Here is a 17,594-nt window from a genome sequence, read left to right on the forward strand (position 1 = left end):
CCAAAATCAAAACTAAATAAAATAAAATCCCAAATTTGGAACCTACAACTTTCTAAAGAAATGTAGGGACAGGTCGTTTCAAAAAGGACTTGTGGGACCAAAACCAGAAGCTCTTAATACTGTGACCAAACAATGAAATTTTCCATAGGATGTAACAGTCATTCAGCAGTGCTATGTTTTCCTGAGGAGATACAAGATTTAGCCATTTATATCTATGACGGGTGATGTGGGAAAGTAAATAAAACGTCACTCAAGTTTGAAAAACAAGAAAGAAATGTAGGGCTAAGCATGAGTCTCCGTGAGCTGAAACTATTAAATCAAAGCTACCACACACAGCAATACAAACTATTTAGCAGTATTTGCAAAATAACAGGATATGAAACTTACAGAGCAACAATTTCAACTACCTTATGGTCTAATAAATCCCAGTTTGTTTACTGTTATTATATACTTCTATTAATACAGAAGCAGAGAGGATGAACATGTTAATTTAGGTTTATAAAGCACCCACAACTTCCGTGGCACTTTGCATAAAGCATTTAACTTAACCCTCAGTGAGAGAAGTATCACTTGCACTGTATAAAGAAAGTGATCCCTCAAAGATTCACAGCTAGTTAAGTAGCCCGGTCTGAGCAAAACTGACCTCCTAATCTGATTATTTTCATTGTTACGAGAATTACCCGTCGCCCTTCTACCTGTCACCTCCACCCCATCCACCTGTGTCAATTTCCACAGGCGTCCTCCAACTCCTTTTAACCATCCCAGGAATGGCATGCGTTTCTCCAGGAGATGCACCAGTCCTCGTTCCTTGCCTCAGTTTCCCCGGCCAAGGGCTACAGAACAGGGAAGGAAGGCAGGAGAGTAAAAGAGGCGGTGTGCCGCACCCGGGCCCGTAGCCTCAGAGCGCCGCCCTTGACTGGCCCCAGAGCCGTGGCGCAGAAACCCGGCCCCCTCCTCACCCTTCCCGGGGACAGCCTCCCGGGCTAGCAAAGGCGAAACCAGGCTGCGGCGCGGGCTCGGAGCCAGGCCTGCACCGGGTTTCCGACAGCAAAGAGTAAAATTTCCTACAGCGGTCGGGCACCCTGCAAGCCGTCGCCGCAACTCGCAACCTAGAGGCCAGGCGCGACTACGGAGCGGGAGAGGAAGCGGCAGTAACGTTTACCTCATCCTGCTCGGGCCTGGCCGCTTCCGGCCTTTCCGGGTCGCCCATCGCGCAGACTCCGCCAGAGATACAGGAGCTGAGGGAACCGAGGGCCGCCGGCCACTTCCAACTAGGACCAGACTCAGGCGGTCCAAGGGTCCGCTGAGTCCGCCCCGCCCCCAGCTGCGGAGACCCCTCCTACTCCGGCCGGCCCCGCCCCGCTCCATTGCGCCGGCCCTAGCCTGGCCCCGCCTCCCCTCTCAGGGCCCCGCCTACTCCGGCCGGCCTCGCTCCACTCCACTGCCGGGGCCCTGACAGAGCCCGCCTGCGGCCTGAGGAACTCTCTCGGCCTCGGACAACCCCAGACCACGCCACTGCGCCGGCCCCGCCTCCCTCCTGCCCAGTGAGGGGCTCTCCAGGCGCCTGCCGGCCCCGCCTCCCCCGCCTCAGGGCCCCGCCCACTCCAGCAGGCACCGCCCCACTCCGTCGACTCCGCCTCCCGCCTGCCTTCTGAGGACCTCCCCGGGAGCCCGCGGTCTGAGCGGCTAGGCTCCGGCCGCCTCGCCCGCGGCGGGCTGTGCTCACGTGGTACGGGAGGTGCCTGGACATGCCCGGTCACCGGCCCGGGTCGGCGTTCCCCCGCTAGCTCGCGCCGTGCCTCGGAACACGGTATGTCGCGCGAACTCGGCCTGTCCTCAGAGACTGCCAGGTGGCGGTGGGCCCACACACAGGATGACAGAAGAAGGAGAGAGCGCTATTCAAGTGTGAAGTGGTGGTGGCGAAAAGCCACACTATTGGTGAAAAACAAAGCCGCACCGTTAAAAATAATTAATGAGAAGAGGCCGCCTTGTTTTGTGTTTAAGCAACCGCAGAGAAGTGGTTGAGGGCCGAGTGTGCGTGTGAAGGGGGTAGGTGGGGCTCGAGAGTGAGGAGAGGGAAAATGACTACATTGAGGAAGCTGTTTTGAAAGTTCTGGGAAATTGTTTCACGCCGCCGAGCTCTGACGAGTGTTTATGGAGCTGACAAAGGTCAGGCGCCCTGTACTCAGCACCCTCTGTGAATGGAGTCATTGAATCTTGAGGACAGCTCTGTGAGGTGGACTGCAGTGTCTCGCCTCTTAGAGATGAGAAACTCGGTCTTAGGGTAAATGACTAACATGATCCACAGTCTCCCGCTCAATGCACTTTTCAAGGTCCTCAGTTATAGTAGGGGAAAGAGGAAACACTCCCAGGTAATGGCAGTAGGCAGGGGCTACTGATGGTCACAAAAATTTGGTTGAATTACTAATACCCATCTCTCAGGGGAACTATCTAAAGATAACTCCGACAGAAAGAAAAAATAGTTTGGTCTAACAAATAAAAGTGAGATGAAAGAGAGATTTGTTTAAGTAGCTTGAAGCTGAAATATTGAGGGAAGCCTTGGACAAACATGCACCTGTTTTGTGGCTAGCTGTGTGAAGTAGAATAGAAAATTAAGCTTTTGAAAAGAACAATCTTTTTAAAAAACACAAAACTTCTTTCTAAAACCTGCCCTAGAGTGGGGGGTGAGAGGTATCCTTTCTTAGGCAACTACTGGTGGTCAAGTGCTGAGTAAAATGTTTTGCATATATCAACTAAAATTAAATAAATTCTATAAGGAAACCATCTTAAAGAAGCTAGATAATTTATCATAGGCCACATGGGAAATAAACGAAGAGCAAGGATTCTATTATTTAAGTCATTGAACAACCTGTCTACTATATGTCAGGCATCATATTTAGTATTGAAAATACAGAAATGAATAAGCATAATGAAAAAGAACATGGATCCTGGAGCCATATCATCATGGGCATTAATTCTAGCTCCCCTGTTTATTAGTTGTGCTACCTTGGACAAGTTATGTAGCCTCTCTGAGACTCAGTTTCCTCATCTGCAGGATAAGAATAATAATAATTCCTTCCTTATAAGATTGTCGTGTGGATTTAATAATATATTACTTGTAAAACACTTATTGGGGTGGGAAATTACACCATTAGCTTCTGGGTACACTACTCATCACGCCTTCCTGGAGATCATGGAACGGAAAGGCTCAGATCAAACTGATTAGCTTGAATCACACAGTTTATTAAATTAAAACATACATCAAGGTGAAATAGATGAGGTGGCTAACATATTTAAGATAGAGTGTGGGGAGGGGAGGGAGTGGAAGTACCGTACTATAAAGATTATTAAGATACTATTAAGATTATTCTCCTACTTACTTTCTTTCAGTTTTTATAGCAGAATTGAATAATCTTAAATAATATAGCAAAAACACATTACAGTGCTTATAACAGTACATGCTGCATAGTAGGCCATATGTATTACTTTCCCTCAAGATGTTTAAAGTTAAAAGGGAGAGCAAATGTAAAAAATTAAAGGTGTAACTGAAAGATCTGTGGGTGTGAGAGGATTCCGCAACTTCATATAGCCTCTGTGGTGTATTTTATGTTTTCAAAAAACAGCCACAGTTACATTTCTGGTCCCACATGCTGTTCCAGAACCTTGATGCTCCTCTCTTCAAAAGGTGGAGTCTAATTCCCCCTCTGCTATGATCTGAATGTTTGTGTCCCCCAAAATTAATATGTTGAAAAGCTAGTGCCCAAGGTGATGGTAATAGGAGGTAGGACCTTTGGGAGTTGATGAGGTCATGAGAGTGGAGCCTTCTTGAAAGGGATTAGTGCCCTTATATGGGATTGTTTGTTTTTTCTGCATTGAGTTGTATGTGTTCTTTATATATCTTGGATATCAACCCCTTATCGGGTATATGATTTGCAAGTATTTTCTACCATTCAGTAGGTTGCCTTTTCATTTTGTTGATGGATTCTTTTGCTGTGCAGAAGCTTTTTAGTTTGATGTGGTCCCACTTGTTTATTTTTGCTTTTGTTGCCTTTGCTTTTGGTGTCAGATCCAAAAAATCATTGCCAAGACTGATGTTAAGAAGCTTTTGTTTTAGGAGTTTTATCGTTTCAGATCTTATGTTCAAGTCTTTAATCCATTTTGAGATGATTTTTGTGTATGGTGTAAGATAGTGGCCTGGTTTCTTTCTTTTGCATATGGCTGTCCAGTTTCCCCAACACCATTTAGTGAAGAGACTATCCTGTCCCTGTTGAATATTCTTGGCTCCTTTCTTGTAAATTAATTGACCATTTATGTGTGGGTTTATTTCTGGGTTCTCTATTCCGTTTCCTTGATCTATGTGTCTGTTTTTATGCCAGCACCATATTGTTTTTATTACTATAGCTTTGTAATATAGTTCTTTTTAACTTTTTTTTTTTAGGAAGATTAGGCCTGAGCCAACATCTGCCACCAGTCTTCCTCTTTTTGCTGAGGAAGTGGCCCTGAGCTAGCATTTGTGCCCCTCTTCCTCTATTTTATATGTGGGACACCTGCCACAGCATGGCTTAATAAGTGGTGCTAGGTCCTCATCAGGATCCAAACTGGCAAACCCAGGGCCACCAAAGCAGAGCGTGCAAACTTAACTGCTACACCACTGGGCTGGCCCCTGTAATATAGTTTGATATCAGGCAATATGATACCTACAGCTTTGTTCTGCTTTTTCAAGATTGCTTTGGGTATTTGGGGTCTTTTGTGGTTCCATACAAATTTTAGGATTGTTTGTTCTGTTTCTGTGAAAAATGCCATTGGAATTTTGATAGAGATTGCATTGAACCTGTAGATTGCTTTGGGTAGTATGGACATTTTAACAATATTAATTCTTCTTATCCATAAACATGGAATATCTTTCTACTTATTTGTGTCTTCTTCAGTGTCTTTCATTAACATCTTATAGTTTTCAGTGTATGGGTCTTTCACCCCCTCAGTTAATTTTATTCCTAGATGTTTTTTTCTTTTTGATGCAATTGTAAATGGGACTGTTTTCTTAATTTCTCTTTCCAATAGTTCATTATTAGTGTATAGAAACTTAACACATTTTTGATATTGAATTTATATCCTGCAACTTTACTGAACTCGTTTATTAGTTCTAACAGTTTTTTGTGGGTTTTTTTGGTGAAGAGATTGGCCCTGAGCTAACTTCCATTGCCAGTCTTCCTCTTTTTGCTGAGGAAGATTAGCCCTGAGGTAACATCAGTGCCCATCTTCCTCTAATTTGTATATGGGATGCCACCACAGCATGGCTTGATGAGCAGTGTGTAAGTCCAAGCCCAGGATCTGAACCTGTGAACCCTGGGCTGCCGAATCAGAGCACATGAACTTAGCCACTATGCCACTGGGCCAGCCCTGGTTCTAACAGTTTTTTGATGGAGTCTTTAGGGATTTCTGTATATAGTATGTCATCTGCAAATAGTCACAGTTTTATTTCTTCCTTTTGAATTGGATGCCGTTTATTTTTTTTCTTGCCTAATTACCCTGACTAGGACTTCCAGTACTGTGTTGAGTAAAAGTGGCAAGAGTGAGCATCCTTGTCTTGTTCCTGATCTTAGAGGAAAAGCTATCAGTTTTTTACTGTTGAGTATGATGTTAGCTGTGGGCTTATCATATAGCCTTTATTATGTTGAGGTACATTCCCTCTATACCCACTTTGTTGAGAGTTTTTATCATAAATTGATGTTGAATTTTGTCAAATGCTTTTTCTGCATCTATTGAGATAATCATATGATTTTTATTGTTGATTTTGTTAAAGTGGTGTATCACACATTGATTTGCAGATGTTGAACCATCCTTGCATCCCTAGGATCCTTTTAATGTTTTGTTGAATTTGGTTTGCTAATATTTTGTTCAGGATTTTTGTGTCTATGTTCATCAGGGATATTGGCCTGTAATTTTCTTTTCTTGTGGTGTTCTTGTTTGGTTTTGGTGTCAGGGTAATGCTGGTCTCATGAGTTTGGAAGTGTTCCCTCCTTGACTGTTTTTTGGAAAAGTTTGAGAAGGATTGGTATTAATTCTTTGAATGTTTGGTAGAATTTACTAGTGAGACCATCTGGTCCTGACTTTTGTTCTGAGGGAGGTTTTTGATTACTGACTCAATCTCCTTATTAGTCATCAGTCTGTTCAAATTTTCTATTTCTTCATGATTCAGTCTTCATAGATTTTATGTTTCTAGGAGTTTATCCAGTCCTTCTAGATTGTCAAATTTGTTGGCATATAATTGTTCATAGTAATCTCTTATGATCTTTTATATTTCTGTGGTTATCAGTTGTAATACCTCCTCTTTCATTTCTGATTTTACTTGAATTGTCTCTTTTTCTTGGTAAATCTAGCTAAAGGTTTGTCAATTTTGTTTATCTTTTCTAAGGACCAGCTCTTAGTTTCATCAATCTTTATCTATATTTATTGATCAATCTATTGTCTTTTTAGTCTCTATTTCATTTATTTCCACTCTGATCTTTATTATTTCCTTCCTTCTACTAACTTTGGGCTTCATTTGCTCTTCTTTTTCTAGTTCCTTGAGGTGTAAAGTTAGATTGTTTATCGAAATTTTTCTTGTTTCTTGATGTAGGCATTTATCACTATGAACATCTCTCTTAGAACTGCTTTTGCTGCATCCCATAAGTTTTGGTATGTTGTATGTCCATTTTCATTTGTCTCAAGGTATTGTTTTGATTTCTTCTTTGACTCATTGGTTCTTCAGTAGCATGTTGTTTAATCTCTGCATATTTGTGAATTTTCCTGTTTTCTACTTGTAATTGATTTCTAGTTTCATTCCATTGTGGTCAGAAAAGATGTTTGATATGATTTCAGTCTTCTTAAATTAGTTAAGACTTGTTTCGTGGCCTAACATATGATCTGTCCTGGAGAATGTCGCATGTGCACTTGAGAAGAATGTGTATTCTGTTGATTTTGAATGGAATGTTCTATATGTATCTGTTAAGTCCATCCAGTCTAACATGTCATTTAAGGCTGATGTTTCCTTATTGATCTTTCTGACTGGATGAGCTATCCATTGATGTAAGCAGTGTATTAAAGTCTCCTACTATTATTGTATTGCTGTCTATTTCTCCTTTTAGTTCCGTTATTCTTTGTTTTATAGTTTTAGGTTGGGTACGTAAATATTTACAAATGTTACATCCTCCTGTTGAATTGACCCCTTTTATCATTAGGTAATGCCCTTCTTTGTCTCTTATTACAGTCTTTGTTTTAAAGTCTATTTTGTCTGATCTAAGTGTAGCTACCCCAAAGCATTCTTTTGGTTCCCGTTTGCTTGGAATATCTTTTTCCATCCTTTCACTTTCAGTCTGTCTGTGTCCTTACATCTGAAGTGAGTCTCTTGTAGGGAGCGTATAGATAGAGCTTGTTTTTTTAACGCATCTTGCTTTGTTTTTATCCATTCAGCCACTTTGTGTCTTTTGATTGGAAACTTTAATGGATTAGTGCCCTTGGAAAAGAGGCTCCAGAGAGCTCCCCTCCCTTTCTGCCATATAAGGGTACAGTGAGAAGTTGTGACCCAGAAGAGGGCTCTTATTCAATCATACTGGGACCTTGATCTCAGATTTCCTGGCTCCAGAATTGAGAAATAAATGTTTGTTGCTTATAAGCCACCCAGTCTGTTGTATTTTGTTATAGCAACCATAATGGACTAAGATACCTCCCTTTGAATGTAAACTGTTCCCCTAGTTTTATTGAGATATAATAAACATTCAGCACTGTGTGAGTTTAAGCTGTACAGCATATTGATTTGACTTACATAAGTCATGAAATGATTACTTCAAGTTTAGTTTAGCTAATGTCATCATCTCATATAGATACAATAAAAAAGGAAAAGAAAGAAAAAGTATTTTTTCCTTGTAATGAGAACCCTCAGGAGTTACTTGCTTAAGAACTTTTATATACATCATACAGCAGTGTTAACTATAGTCACCGTGTTGTCTATTACATCCCTGGTACTTATGTGTCTTATAACTGGAAGTTTATACTTTTTTTTTTTTTGAGGAAAATTAGCACTGAGCTAACTACTGCCAATCCTCCTCCTTTTGCTGAGGCAGACTGGCCCTGAGCTAACATCCATGCCCATCTTCCTCTACTTTATACATGGGACGCCTGCTACGCCATGGCTTTTGCCAAGCGGTGCCGTGTGCACACCCGGGATCTGAACCGGCGAACCCCGGGCCACCGAGAAGCAGAACGTGCGAATTTACCTGCTGTGCCACCAGGCTGCCCCTGGAAGTTTGTACCTTTTGACCACCTTCATCCAGTTCCCTCTCCCCCACCCCACTGCCTCTGGTAACCACAAATCTGATCTCTTTTTCTGAAAGTTTAGTTTCTTTGTTTTTGTTTTTTAGATTCCACATATCAGTGAGATCATACAGTCTTTGTCTTTCTGTGTCTAACTTATTTCACTTAGTGTAATGCCTTCAAGGTCTATCTGTGTTGTCACATATGGCAGGAATTCCTCCTTTTTTTATGGTTGAATTATATACATATATACACCACAACTTCTTTATCCATTCACCTGGTGATGAACACTTAGGCTGTTTCCGTATATTGGCTACCATAAATAATGCTGCTTTGAACATAGGGGTGCAAGTATTGCTTCGATATGTTTTTGTTTCTGTCACATATATTCACAAAAGTCGAATTGCTGGATCATATGGTATTTCTATTTTCAATTTTTGAGGAACCTCCATAGTGTTTTCCATAGTGGCTGTACTAATTTACAATCCCATCAGCAGTGCACAACAGTTCCCTTTTCTCCACATCCTTGCCAGCATTTGCTATCTCTTGTCATTTTGATGCTAGCCATTTTAAAAAGCATGAGGTGATCTCATTGTCATTTTGGTTTACGTTTCCCTAATGATTAATGATGCTGAGCATCTTTTCATATACCTGTTGGTCATTCCTGTATCTTCATCGGAAAATGTCTATTCAGGTCTTTTGCCCATTTTTAAATTGGATTATTTGCTTTTTTGCTATTGAGTTGTATGAGTTTTGTGTATATTTTGGATATTAACCCCTTATCAGATATATGGTTTGCAAAATTTTTTTACCATTCCATAGGTTGTCTTTTCCTTTTTTTTTAACTAAATTTTTTTTTTTTTTTTGAGGAAGATTAGCCATGAGCTAACATCTGCCACCAACCCTCTTCTTTCTTGCTGAGGAAGCCTGGCCCTGAGCTAACATCCAAGCCCATCTTCCTCTACTTTATATGTGGGATGCCTGCCACAGCATGGTTTGACAAGCGGTGTGTAGGTCTGCACCCAGAATCCGAATTGGCAAACCTTGAGCCGCTGAAGTGGAACATGCAAACTTAACCACTGCACCCCTGGGCTGGCCCCATGTCTTTTCCTCTTGTTGATCATTTCTTTCACTATGCAGAAGCTTTTTAGTTTGATGTAGCCCCACTTGTTTTATTTTTTATTTTGTTGCTTGTGCTTTAGGTGTCATATCCAAAAAATCATTGCCGAGATCTATGTCTGGGAGCTTTTTTCCTATGTTTTCTTCTAGGAGTTTTATGGTTTCAGGTCTTATATTTAAAATTTTAATCCTTTTTGAGTTAATTTTTGTGAATAGTGTAAGATAGGGTTCTAGTTTCATTCTTTTACAAGTAAATATCCAGTTTTCCCAGTGCCATTTATTGAAGACACTGTCTTTTCTCCATTGAGTATGCCTGGCTCCCTTGTCAAATATTAGTTGACCATATATGCTTGGGTTTATTTCTAGGCTCTCAATTCTGTTCGATTGGAGTGACTTATTTTTAATGAATAGAATACATGACTTCCAAGTCTAGTTCATAAAGGACCATATAGACGTTGGCCTGGCATTCTCTCTCTCTTGGGAGGTTTACCCTTGGAACTTAGATACTATTCTATAGGAAGCCAAAACCAGCCCACAAAGAGAAATGATATGGAGAAGCCTATATGGGAAGGAACTGAGGTACTCAGCAAATAGGTAGCATCAACTTCTAGATGTGTGAATGAACAAACCATCAAAAGATTCCAGCTACCAGCCATCAAGTCTTCCGCTTGAAACCCCAGATATCATAGAGCAGAAACAAGCTGTCATGGCTATGTCCTATCCAAATTCCTAACCCAAAGAATCCACAAAATACATAGTTATTTTATGCCACTAAGTTTGGGAATAATTTGTTATACAGCCGTAGTAACTGGAACAGCCTCCATTCCACTCACAGAAATTGTGTGATAAAGTTTGTGTGATAAAGGCAGTTTAGCCTATGGTACAGAAAATATGTAACTTCAAGCTACTCCTGGCTTATTTGTACCAGTCAGTGAGTAGATCCTCATTTCTCAAACGTGAATGCTATCTTGAACTCTTTTAAAGAAAAACATTCTCACAGCCATTTCAGTATTGACTTAAACTATATATAGTTACTTAAGTATGTACAAACATAAGAGCAGTTATAAACTCTTTATTCTTAGAGCTTTATACAATTAAAAAATTAAAAACAAATTAAATAGAAACAAAACTATAGCAATGATAAAATTCAAATTTATGACATTAATGGAGGAAGGGAGGGAGGAAGGAAAGAAAGAAGGAAGGAAATAAGATAGGAAGCTTGCTTCATCTCTACATACTGAAGGGTAGCAAAACAACAGAGCAACCAGTTAGTAGGCTGTTGAAGCAATGTAGGCAAGATGATGGTGATTTAAACTTAGATAATGATAGTGGACCTGGAGAGAGTTGATGAATTTAAGAGTTATGGTTTAATAACTATGAGGCTTGATGGTTTATTTGAATGTGGGGGTAAAGAAGAAGAAATTAAGTATGATTCCATGTTTCTGACTTGGGAACTAGATAATTTATTATTCATAAATGATTTTCAAGCCAGGCATCATTCTAAGCACTAGGCTTAAAAGAAGTGAATAAAGGGGCCGGCCCCGGGGCCGAGTGATTAAGTTTGCGTGCTCCGCCTTGGTGGCCCAGGGTTTCACAGGTTCAGATCCTGGGCACGGACATGGCACCACTCATTAAGCCCTGCTAAGGTGGCATCCCACAACTAGAAGGAGCCACAACTAAAAACATACAACTATGTACCGGGGGGCTTTGGGGAGAAAAAGGAAAAATAAAATCTAAAAAAGAAAAAAGTGAATAAGCATAGAGTTTCTGATGGTCTCTGTTCTTGAGGGTCACTGGAGAGGTTAGACAATAAGCAGGTAAACCAGTTGCAGGTAATGCACGTACCAAGGGTTGTGGGAATTGTGCCTATTGCCTCTGAAGCTTTAAAGGTAAAGTCATAGCTGTGGGACAGCCGGGGCTGCTAGTCGTTTGTTACTCTCATCAACTTCCAGAGTTCTAAGGCATAGTAGTGGGGGAAAAGCACAGAATGACCAAAAACTTGCATGAAAATCATGGTTCTCCTCTTTCATGTCTTCATATCAGTTAAAGTTTCAACTGCTGTACCTTAAAATAATGTTGGCAAGTTTTTGCCTCCCTTATTTAGTGTTCCAAGATAGTTCTGCTAAAATTTTCTTTAAAAATTGAGAATAAATCTGTTTTACAATCATTAGAATGCTTCCATAAAGTTCATATGATCAAGAAAACTTACATTACTTATCCAAGTCAAGGACCAGAGCTTTTTTCTGTTGTGCTTTACTCCTTCATTTATTGTAAATAATACAGTAGTTCCTTATCTATTAGACATCTTCAAGGAATAAATTACTTCTTTCATTCAACACATATGTGACTGCTTACTTTGTTCAAAGCCCTGTATTTCAGATTACAGAATTTCTTTTCACATCCTAAACTTTAGCAACTTTGGATATATCCTTTTAAGTAAAATGCATGCTATTTTGCCTTCTTCCAGCTTATAGAGATCAGTTTTTAGTGAAACGAATAATTATCTTGAGCTGAAGTAAATGTTAGTTAGCTTTGGATGCTGTTTTTGAATTGAGTAGGGCTGTTGGCATGTCATCCTTTTGTAGCAAACACATTAATGTTTGCAGTATTCAGAGTTTTAGACTTGGTACTACCAAATGTTTCTACATTAAGTAGTTCCACTCTACTGTACTTTATGAATGTTTGCTACCTTCCTTGATCCTAATTTGCCACTTCTAATCCATCGTGAAGCAGGAACCTGATGATCAAACACTCTAGGAATCAAATCCTCGGCGTTCATTGTTGTACTTTGACTTCGCTGCCCTTTTTTTGAGACAGCTATTATGGTTGCTTTATTTTCACTCACTCTTCCCCACCCGAATCCATTTCTTGTTAATTGAGAGGATTATTGTGATGTTTTTATGTGGGCAGAATTCTTAAGGAAACATAACACAAATTTAGGTGTTTATTATTTAAAGGTACTAAATGAATGCATTAAAAGTGATCATCACATAAGCCTTCCATTTCTATAGGTTGTAACAATACCTATGATTTCATTACACAAACAGAATTTTTAAATGTAGTGTGTTACCTGAGAGCTTGAGGCACTTTATTTACAAAGTTACTTTCTTAGGGCTAACTGATAATACTCAAAACACATGTAACCAGAACCAAGTTATAAGTTTGCAATAGAATGCCAGTGCATTTAATCTTTATAAGTAACTAAATTTCATCTTCCCCTTGAAGAAAGCATTTCTAATAGAAATACATGGCCAAATCACTAAATTGAAATGAAAAGCAAGTGCTGGGCAGGGCCTTTGTGCTAAACCAAGCTCAGATTTGGGTCAATCGGAGCTTCAGCTACTAGCCTCAGATCCACCTAGAAAGGGAAAAATTATTCAGGGGTAAGAGAAAGTGCCTCTAAGAGCTCTGGTCACCAAGAAGGTAGTCAGTGTAGGGGGAGGGCAAAACCAAGAAACTGTTGAAACCAGGGGGTATAGTGTGAAGGACTTGTTTCATTTTTGTCTTCAGTATCATCAGCTTCATGGAGAACCCTTACTGAAATGGATTGTGAGAGTAACTAAGTGGGGACTGTGTTGTTTGTTTAGAATGCTGCAGAATGGAACAGCTTGTTTGGGTTGATACGGCTCACTATGGAACAATCACAGATGGCCATATGTGAATCAGACACACAGGAGGTTATTCCTGAGGGAACAGCCAGCTTGGTGAACTAGATAAAAGCCGCTAAGGTCTGTTTGTCCTGAGAAAGGGGACTGTCCTTCTACCCCTATGTCTGCCAAGTGGAACACCCTAGATGAAGCAACTGATATGCTTTGCATGCAAGCCATGTGGAACTGGCTCTATGATGACCGGGAAGTTCACCTGCTAAATATGCCTGTTACTCAGATCATGGTATGTGCTGTGGTTAAGGGGGCTGCTTTCACATGAGCACCCCATATAACCTTATTGCTGCAAAATCAAAAAACAGTTCAGGAAGCCTCACTGAATTTGCTGTCCCAGCTTCCCCTCATGGGTCTTACAGATGCTAATAAAAATATTAGGTTAGTTAACAAGAGAATGGGAAGAGGCCCAGGGGAAGGTCAAAGGACTCTTACCAAAAATGTGGAAATTTTTAAATGGTTATTAAGAAATAAAGTGAATAAGCAGATATTGATAGGGGCAAAACAAAGAAGAATCAGAAAGGTGAGAGTCACAGGACTTGTCCCAGCAGGGTGGAAATCTTTAAATGGTTATTAAGAAATGGGATGAATAAAACAGACAGTGATGGAGTTAAAACACAGATTTTAATACAGCACTACCTAAGGTTGGATGAACCAAAGAGACCCCTATTGGTCCCCCAACATTAAAGGGCTCCAAACAAGTCCACTCTGTTTACCTCTGTTTGGAGAAATTTAAAGAGCTGGAAGGTAGAGATTACTAGGAGAAACCTGTCTGTCAGTCACTTGACCCCTCACTGGGGACCCAAAGCCTTTTGCACAAGAGTCATTAAAATGGTCAGGGGGTGAGAGAGGTTTCCAGGACTCCTTGATATAGGGGTCCCTTGAACTGTGGTACCAAAACCTATTGGTGAAGCCCTGACTCATGCTACAATTAGATTGAAAGAACCTAAAAATGTAATGGTTGATAGGATTATAAAAGTTGGAATGTTTAAGTGGTATTATGTGAAGAAGTTGTCTCTTTTACCTGGATGTTTTATGTCTGGCTGGTGAACACTTCCCCTACCTAGTATTGTAAAACCAAACCTGTTGATTAAGTCCTAATGGAGGCTACAGTTAGGAACGAAAGAGTTGATGGAATTATAGTAAAAGTTTGTAAGAGAATTGGTATGTTTGAATAAGCTTTATGTGAAGTCGTTGTATCTGTTCTACCTGACTTTATTTTGAGGATGGACATTGTATCTCACTGAGGAACATTTCCCCTACCTAGTACTGCGAAACAGAGGGCACGTAAATCCACCCTTCAAGCAATGTTAATAGGACATACTAAATAGGAATCAGTAAGATTGCCTGAGCCCACACAGTATAGAACAGAAGCTGGAGTGCTGGTAGGGACAGATTCTCTGTGCAGTAGCCTTATGTGGAGCATAGCCTTGGACTTATGGCAAGAGCCTGTGAGTGCCTCCCAGGGACGACTACTGGAACTCTAGACAAGAGAATTTCTATTCGAGGGGCATTTACTACCTTGCTATCTGACATTATTCCTTGAAGCTGCTTCTGTGGCTGAAGGACACATGATCTTGAAACCTGAAACACCCACGTCTTGGGTGATGTTTCAGAAATGCTCTGATGAGGATTGCAGTGCCCAGAAGAGTTCTGTAGTAAAATGGAAATGTTTTATACAGGATCATGCTGCCTGGGAAATGCAAGGAGGAGATAGTCACAAGCAAGGACCCTCTCTTCCCCTCGGACTGACTCTGGAAGTCTATGAGGAGCTACTGGATTCTGCTATCATTTGGACACTGCCCTATAAACTGTTCCTGACTGATCGACAAAGAGCTCCTTGCTTTGTGGATGGCAGTTCCAAGGTGAATGGACAACATCGTGTTTAGAAAGCCACCACTCTGATGGAAGAAGGTAAAAACAAATCAGCCTGGTGTGCTGAATTGCATGTTTTCCCAGCAGTAATGGAAGAACTGAACAGTGGTGAAAGCCCCTGTGTTTGGGTTTTTGTTGACTTGTGGGCTGTGGCCAATGGCCTGACCATATGGTCAGGCAGGAAGACAATGGAAACCTAACCTATTAAAGGGATGCCCATATGGGACATAGCCCTGTGGAAATTTGAGGGGTGCATTAAAGTAGGACGTGTCGATGCCCATCAGTAGAACTCCCTTCCAGGTAACTGGAATCGAGAAGCAGATGTACCCACGTGCTCCCTTGAGATGGCCACCTGGGTCTATGAAATGAATGGATATGGGGACACTGCAGCAATGCACAGGTGAGATGAATCTAAACCTATCCCGCTTGCACCTCTGAGGCACAAAATGCCAATAAGAACTGTTCTGTCTGACAAGGAGAGAGACAGAGCCTGCAGATGATTATGTGGCAGATTCCCTGGTGGGAAGGCCCTGAATGTAGCTGGTAAATGCTCAGAGTATTATGAAAGAACTAGAACAAAAGCTATTCCACCAATTTGGATAGCCAACTGTCATTTCTTCACACTGTCGACACAGATAATCCATAATCAATCTATAAATCAAAATTGGGGAGCCAGATCTGAAGACTATCCTGGGTCTGTCCTTCTCCAAGGAAGGAAGAGCACCAAAGAAGTGGGGTGTACAGAGTGGTTATATACTGTCTTGGAACAAAGAGCATACATCACATATGACAGGAATGTCCCTTTTACCATTGTCATGAGATGCTTAGCTGGCACAGCAGATCAGTGGTCAGCAGGTCAGTACATCAGGTCAGTAATTAATCCTTAGTTTCTAGGAAGAGATTTTCATCCTTAAAGAAATGCCAATATGGAGGGAAGCTACATCCCTATCTTTAGAGGGGCATCATTCTTGTCTTTGGGACATTGTAAATTGTAAATGTTTAAAGCAGATATACAATGCATGCTCAACAGGCCACATCAGGCCCTTTTGGAAAAACAAAGTCAGGTCAAATTAGTTTTACACCAAATGGCTTCCTCATATACTCCAATATGTACTATTGCTTTTCATTTATTTATCAACACCAAGGAACAAACACACTTTACAGCCCACAATGTCCAACAATGGGCAGAGCGATATCCTTCTTAGACTAATAGTTCAATAGAGTTAGAATGGGCAATTAAAACACTGGTTGTTTAAAATGGGGAAATAAAGGTATGAAGGACTGGCTTACACACCTTCAGGAGTGTGTGCTCACACTTAACGTGAACATGAGTGGGGCTAAAAGGAATGTCCCTACTGGATAGATTTCTGTTTTCCTGTTGGATCTGGGGAAGAGAAGGTAGAGAAGGTGGTATTCTTTCCTCCCCATCTCACTTCAACTTTTTCTTTCCTCCTGCTTGATGCACTGGTCATAGGATCAGGGCGGCTGCGACAAGGGCCGGAAGCAGGGATTATTCCTACACAAGAAATTATTTTTAGCGTTTATTTCACAATTCCTAAGGGCCTGATCTGGCAGGATGTGCCTTCACCCCATCTGCCAAATTGGGGCTATCAGTGAATTTACCTATATTGCTTGGTAGTAAAAATAGCCCACTAGTTCTGCACCTGTGTAACCTTATCTGAATAGAAGTGGACTGGTAGGGAGGGATTTGCTAGACAAGTGTTGCAGCCTGCAATCTAGACAAGCACAGTGGCTGAACCTAACATCCCTTCCAAAGGTGGAAAAGTTTGGGTATAAATGGAAAGAAGGAAAAATAGTAGGTATGGGTAAAGGAATGAATAAATGGGTTTAGTAATGAGGGAAATCCAAATATTACATTAACACCTTGAGACAGGCTTAAAGCAAGAGATTGTGTATTCGCTTGATTACCAGCTGCCTGAAAGGCTGAAGCCACGTATTGCTGACACCGCTGCTGTTTTTGGACAAGATTGAATGGAAGCCTGCAAAGCTGAGTGGCCTCACCCTAGTAGATATTTTCATGATGGACTGGATGGTTATCGACCGAATAGGATGCTAGTAATGTGCCAGTTATCTTTTGACCTTTATGATTGTTTTGCTGTGAGATCCATGTTTGAAGACTGGAGGGTGGACTCTGATATTGTGATTTATATTAGGAAATAAATATTTGGTCTTCCTCCCGTTTTTTTTGGTATGAGCTCCTAAAACTCTTGGAATTTCCTAAGTGATGAGAGTGATCAAGGTGTCTTTCGTTATGTTAATGCGGTAACTTTTGGGAACACATCTAAGGATGGGGGCTGGTTGCCAGAGGATACCATGTGATTAGAGGGTTGGAACTTTCAGTCCCACCCCACCAAACACACTTCCAGGGAGGGGAGAGGGGCTGGAGGCTAAATCAATCACCAATAACCACTGACTTAAACAATCATACCTATGTAATGAAACCTCCATAAAACCCCAAAAGGACAGGGTTCAGAGTGTTTCCAGGTTGAAGAACACATGGAGATACGGGGAGAGTGGCACACTCAGGGAGGGCATGAAAGCTCTGCACCGTTCTTCATGCTTTGCCCTATGCTTATCTTCCAGTTGGCTATTCCTGAGTTATATTCTTTTATAATAAACCGGTGATCT

General features: G+C 41.1%; 1 protein-coding gene and 1 non-coding gene across 10 annotated transcripts in view; one reads left to right on the forward strand and one right to left on the reverse strand.

Moving 5' to 3' along the window:
* RRM2B (ribonucleotide reductase regulatory TP53 inducible subunit M2B) overlaps positions 1-1,870 on the reverse strand; it is a 40,409-nt gene extending 38,539 nt beyond the window's left edge. For 2 of the 9 annotated variants that reach the window (XM_070630722.1, XM_070630721.1), the window contains exon 1: positions 960-1,140. Coding sequence is in view for 4 of the 9 variants with exons in the window: in XM_070630715.1 (XP_070486816.1) it covers positions 1,649-1,750 (102 nt within the window). In the remaining 5 variants the exon portion in view is untranslated. The other 7 variants (XM_070630715.1, XM_070630714.1, XM_070630717.1 and 4 more) reach the window with 6 other exon arrangements.
* Positions 71-197, forward strand: LOC139085375 (small nucleolar RNA SNORA25). Its single transcript, XR_011543647.1, has one exon. It is a non-coding gene; the product is annotated as a small nucleolar RNA SNORA25 (small nucleolar RNA).
* Positions 1,871-17,594: the final 15,724 nt, after the last annotated feature.

This window comes from Equus przewalskii, chromosome 8 (assembly GCF_037783145.1).
Source record: "Equus przewalskii isolate Varuska chromosome 8, EquPr2, whole genome shotgun sequence".
In the NCBI taxonomy this organism is placed as follows: Eukaryota; Metazoa; Chordata; class Mammalia; order Perissodactyla; family Equidae; genus Equus; species Equus przewalskii.